General features: G+C 51.9%; 1 protein-coding gene across 1 annotated transcript; it reads left to right on the forward strand.

The window, feature by feature from the left end:
- Window positions 1–4,049: 4,049 nt before the first annotated feature.
- On the forward strand, window positions 4,050–4,996 carry LOC142005036 (olfactory receptor 12D1-like). Its single transcript, XM_074982715.1, has one exon. It carries the CDS (start codon window positions 4,050–4,052, stop codon window positions 4,989–4,991), a length of 942 nt encoding a protein of 313 aa, XP_074838816.1. The 3' UTR covers window positions 4,992–4,996.
- The last annotated feature ends 1,149 nt before the right edge of the window (window positions 4,997–6,145 follow it).

Consider the following 6,145-nt stretch of genomic DNA (forward strand, 5'->3'; position numbering starts at 1 on the left):
TCCTTTTCGAAAGGACGCCGCCTACTTCGAAGTCCCCTTATTCCAATGAGCTCATGGGAATAAGGGGACTTCGAAGTAGGCGGCATCCTTTCGAAAAGGAGCCCCGTCTGGACGCGCCGCGCAGCGGCAAGGAGCGTCAATTTCGAAGCGCGGCTGCCGCCCGCATGCTAATGAAGCACTGAATATGTATTTCAGCGCTTCATTAGTAAACTTCGAAATGGCCATTTGCATGGCCATTTTGAAGTTTGGGGCACGTGTAGACATAGCCTCTGACACTTAGGCTACGTCTACACGTGAAGCCAACATCAAAATAGCTTATTTCGATGTAGCGACATCGAAATAGGCTATTTCGATGAATAACGTCTACACGTCCTCCAGGGCTGGCAACGTCGATGTTCAACTTCGACGTTGAGCAGCACCACATCGAAATAGGCGCTGCGAGGAAACGTCTACATGCCAAAGTAGCACACATCGAAATAAGGGTGCCAGGCACAGCTGCAGACAGGGTCACAGGGCGGACTCAACAGCAAGCTGCTCCCTTAAAGGGCCCCTCCCAGACACAGTTGCACTAAACAACACAAGATCCACAGAGCCGACAACTGGTTGCAGACCCTGTGCCTGCAGCATGGATCCCCAGCTGCCGCAGCAGCAGCCAGAAGCCCTGGGCGAAGGGCTGCTGCCCACGGTGACCATAGAGCCCCGCAGGGGCTGGAGAGAGAACATCTCTCAACCCCCCAGCTGATGGCCACCATGGAGGACCCGGCAATTTCGACGTTGCAGGACGCGGATCGTCTACACGGTCCCTACTTCGACGTTGAACGTCGAAGTAGGGCGCTATTCCGATCCCCTCATGAGGTTAGCGACTTCGACGTCTCGCCGCCTAACGTCGAAGTTAACTTCGAAATAGCGCCCGACGCGTGTAGCCGCGACGGGCGCTATTTCGAAGTTAGTGCCGCTACTTCGAAGTAGCGTGTATGTGTAGACACAGCTAATTTGGGAGTGTTTATGTTCCTTTCTATTTTCCTCACTAGGATTTGACTTCCACTTTTTAAAAGCTGCCCTTTTCTCTCTCACTGCCTTTTTAACATGGCTGTTTAGCCATGGTGGTTCTTTGTTAGGTCTCTTAAGCTGCGTCTACACGTGCACGCTACTTCGAAGTAGCAGCACTAACTTCAAAATAGCGCCCGTCGCGGCTACACGCGTCGGGCGGTATTTCGAAGTTAACTTCGACGTTAGGCGGCGAGACGTCGAAGTCGCTAACCTCATGAGGGGTTCGGAATAGCGCCCTACTTCGACGTTCAACGTCGAAGTAGGGACCGTGTAGATGATCCGCGTCCCGCAACGTCGAAATTGTGGGGTCCTCCATGGCAGCCATCAGCTGGGGGGTTGAGAGACGCTGTCTCTCCAGCCCCTGCGGGGCTCTATGGTCACCGTGTGCAGCAGCCCTTAGCCCAGGCCTTCTGGCTGCTGCTGCTGCAGCGGGGGATTCATGCTGCATGCACAGGGTCTGCAACTCATTGTCGGCTCTGTGTATCTTGTGCTGTTTAGTGCAAGTGTGTCTGGGAGGGGCCCTTTAAGGGAGCGGCTGGCTGTTGAGTCCGCCCTGTGACCCTGTCTGCAGCTGTGCCTGGCACCCTTATTTCGATGTGTGCTACAGTGGCGTGTAGACGTTCCCTCGCTGCGCCTATTTCGATGTGGTGCCGCGCAACGTCGAAGTTGAACATCGACGTTGCCAGCCCTGGAGGACGTGTAGACGTTATTCATCAAAATAGCCTATTTCGATGTCGCTACATCGAAATAGGCTACTTCGATGTAGGCTTCACGTGTAGACGTAGCCTTTCTGTGTTTTTTTATTTGGGGTATACATTTAAGTTGGGCCTCTAGTATGGTGTCTTTAAACAGTTTCCATGCAGCTTCCAGGGATTTTAGTTTAATTACTCTACCTTTTAGTTTCTGTTTAACTAGCTTCCTCATTTTAGTGTAATTCCCCTTTTTGAAATTAAATGCCAGAGTGTTTGACCGCTGCAGTGTTCTTCCCAACACAGGAATATTAAAAGTTATTATATTGTGGTCACTATTTCCAAGCGGTCCAGTAACAGTTACCTCTTGGACCAGATCCTGCGTTCCAGTCAAGACTAGATCGAGAATTGACTCTCCCCTTGTGGGTTCCTGTACTAGCTGCTCCAAGAAGCAGTCATTTAAGGCATCAAGAAATTTAATCTCTGAATCCCGTCCTGAGGTGACATGCACCCAATCAATATGGGGATAATTAAAATCTCCTATTATTACTGCGTTTTTTATTTTGATAGCCTCTCTAATCTCCCTTAACATTTCAGCATCACTATCACTGTCCTGGTTAGGTGGTCGGTAATATATTCCTAATGCCATATTCATATTAGAGGAATGAATTGTTATCCATCATGATTCTATGGAACATCTTGATTCCTTTAGGATTTTTGCTTCATTTGATTCTATATTATCCTTCACATATAGTACCACTCCGCCACCCGCACGACCTGTTCTGTCTTTCCGATATAATTTATATCCCGGTATGATAGTGTCCCACTGATTGTCCTCATTCCACCATTTTTCTGAGATGCCTATTATGTCAACTTCCTCCTTTGATATGAGGTACTCCAGTTCACCCATCTTATTAGACAGACTCCGAGCATTTGTGTAAAAGCACGTTAAAAAACTACCACTATTTATATGTCCGCCTTTCACAGACGCGTTGGATTTTTTTATATGCGATTGTTTCACATCTGATCTTGCCCATATATTATTTCCCACGTTCCCTATCTGACTAACTTCTAGGGAATCCCTATCTATGGAGCCTCGTGTAAGAGAAGTCTCCGTCCGATCCAGGTGCTCCCCCGCACCAATCGGCTTTCCCCCACCTCTTAGTTTAAAAACTGCTCTACGACCTTTTTAATGTTTAATGCCAGCAGTCTGGATCCACCTTGATTTAGGTGGAGCCCATGATTTCTGTATAGGCTCCCCCCACCCCAAAAGTGTCCCCAGTTCCTAATAAATCTAAACCCCTCTTCCCTACACCATCGTCTCATCCACGCATTGAGACTCTGAAGTTCTGCCTGTCTATCTGGCCCTGTGCGTGGAACTGGAAGCATTTCAGAGAATGCCACCATAGATGTTCTGGATTTCAGATGGATAGATAAATAGATACAGTGTATGGGGATAGATAGATGGATAGATAGATGCAGTGTATGGGGATAGATAGATAGATACAGTGTATGGGGATAGATAGATACAGTGTATGGGGATAGATAGATAGATACAGTGTATGGGGATAGATAGATGCAGTGTATGGGGATAGATAGATACTGTGTATGGGGATAGATAGATAGATACAGTGTATGGGGATAGATGGATAGATAGATAGATACAGTGTATGGGGATAGATAGATGGATAGATAGATGCAGTGTATGGGGATAGATAGATACAGTGTATGGGGATAGATGGATAGATAGATAGATACAGTGTATGGGGATAGATAGATGGATAGATAGATACAGTGTATGGGGATAGATAGATACAGTGTATGGGGATAGATAGATAGATACAGTGTATGGGGATAGATAGATGGATAGATAGATACAGTGTATGGGGATAGATAGATAGATACAGTGTATAGGGATAGGTAGATAGATACAGTGTATGGGGATAGATAGATACAGTGTATGGGGATAGATAGATGGATAGATAGATACAGTGTATGGGGATAGATAGATAGATACAGTGTATAGGGATAGGTAGATAGATACAGTGTATGGGGATAGATAGATAGATAGATAGATAGATCTCCATTCAGCCGTCTGCAATGCGGAGATGATCAAACATGCACATGCAGGGAGCTCACAGCCGTGATACCCAGGGATGAACCTGGCTCATAGAAATGCTACCACACTGGCCAGAATTGCAAAGAGGGGTCAATATCCATTTGTCATTAGTTTTAGCACCTACGGCCCACTGAAAACCTCTGCTTCATCCGGCTCCTTTAACTCCTCATTCCTCCCCAGCTCCCACAGCGATGGAGAACCAGATGGAGGTGAGTGAATTCATCCTCACGGGCCTGACTGACCTCCAGGGGATGGAGGACTTTCTATTCACGCTCTTCCTGCTGCTCTACGTGGCCACCCTTCTGGGCAACGGGGCCATGGTGGCCATGGTGCTGGCCGAGCCCCGGCTCCACACCCCCATGTACTTTTTCCTCGGGAATCTCTCCTGCCTGGACTTCTGCTACTGCACGGTCACAGTGCCCAAGATGCTGGCTGGCTTCTTCTCGGGGCATCAGACCATCTCCTTGGCCGGCTGCCTGGCCCAGCTCCACTTCTTCCACTTCCTGGGCAGCAGCGAGGCCGTGCTGCTGGCCGTCATGGCCTATGACCGCTACGTGGCCATCTGCAACCCACTGCGATACAGGCTGGTCATGAGCCCACGGGCCTGCCTGCTCCTGGCAGTGTCTACCTGGGCCACCGGCTTCCTGCACGCCCTGATGCACACGATTATGACCTCCCAGCTGCACTTCCGTGGCCACAAAAATATCCACCACTTCTTCTGTGACATCAAGCCCCTGCTGAGCCTGGCCTGTGACAGCACCCGCCTCAACCTGACCCTGCTCAACATAATCACGGGGGGCATCGTGGTCATTCCCTGTGTGCTCACACTGCTCTCCTACCTCTACATCATCTCCTTCCTGCTTCTGAAGGTGCAGTCGCGGGAAAGCCGGAGAAAGGCCTTCTCCACCTGCGCCTCCCACCTCACCGTGGTGTCGCTCTTCTATGGAGCCGCCATCTTGACCTACGCGCCCCCGTCCTCCGGGGAATCCCCCCAGTGGGACATGGTGATCGTTCTCCTCTACAGCGTGGTCACTCCCGCCCTGAACCCCGTCATCTACACCCTGCGGAACAAGGAGGTGCAGGCGGCTCTGAGGAAAATCCTGCACCGAAGGTTCTTCCTGGATGGGGTGTGAGGAAAGGGAAGGTTTTGCTTCTACCTCTGGCCATGAGGAGGGCTGTGGGGGCTGGGAAAACAGGCAGACATCACTGGGCAGTAGCTCCTCTCGGGATGGTGCCACTTGTCTCTGGGCACCAGGATGCCCAGCTGAGGGACCATTTCATCTTTGCACCTGGGTTGCAAGAGAGAGTCGTGCAGGAACCTCTGTGCACCGGAGACTCAGCACTGCGCAGGGGCCATTGCCCGCTGGGTGTGGAGAAGAGGCCGGAGGGGACATTGGGGGTGGGAAGACAGTGCAGGGACAAGGCAATGGCCTGTCAAGGACCTGAATTTCCAAGGGAGAAGCTGAAAAAAAATCCTTAAGCGCTTTGTGGGACCCTTGTCCACCTGGTCTCACCTTCTGTGACGTCGTGGGGGGTACATGTGGGGGGCGGCTCACGAGGGCTGGGGGGCTCCTGCTGAGGGTAACCGTGGCGACCAGGTGACACCTCTGGCTGCAGACAAAGGGGGAGGTGGAGCCTGAGGGGGTTGAATTGGGAGTTGGAAGCTGTGAGTCTGGGCAGGGAGAAACAGAGACAAAGGAGGGGGCCAGGCCCCGGCTCCGGGGGCCCCTCGGGGCCTCCTCTCCCCAACATGGATGGGACTGGCTGTCCCTGCCGGCTGCACTGACTCCTCTGTACGACGCTGTGTCCTGTTGGCTAATAAACCCGCTGTTCTGCTGCCGAGTGAGAGTCACTCCTGCCTGCGGACGGGGTGCAGAGCCTGGGAACCCCTGAGCCCATCGCACCTTCTCTCCACTCTCGTCTGATTCCCTTCCCCAGGCTCTTGAGAAAGGGAACGTAAAAGCTGGCTGGGCTGATTCGATGCTTGTAGGGACTCCCACACCCACTGAGCCGGCTGGCACAGGAACCGGGGGGGGGCGTTACCATATTTTGCCCTTTAAAAAAGAGCCCCCCGCCCCCCCGGGGAAGGAGTGTGTCCGTGTGAGTGTCTGTGAGTGTCCCGGCTCTGCCTTAACACACTCACGCCCAGCCCGTGGGCAGACACTGAGACAGACACGCGCCCGTTCCGGGGGCCTCTTTTGTACATGGTAACCCTAGTCCAGGCCCAGGGACCCTGGGCCACTCCCCTGCTATTCCGGAAGTTTGGGGCCCGGCCCACAAGTCCAAA

The sequence above is a fragment of the Carettochelys insculpta genome, chromosome 32 (assembly GCF_033958435.1).
Source record: "Carettochelys insculpta isolate YL-2023 chromosome 32, ASM3395843v1, whole genome shotgun sequence".
NCBI lineage: Eukaryota > Metazoa > Chordata > Testudines > Carettochelyidae > Carettochelys > Carettochelys insculpta.

What these genes read in the sequence shown, in the direction of transcription:
- LOC142005036 (XM_074982715.1), top strand. Translation starts at nt 4,050, where the DNA reads ATGGAGAACCAGATGGAGGTGAGTGAATTCATCCTCACGGGCCTGACT.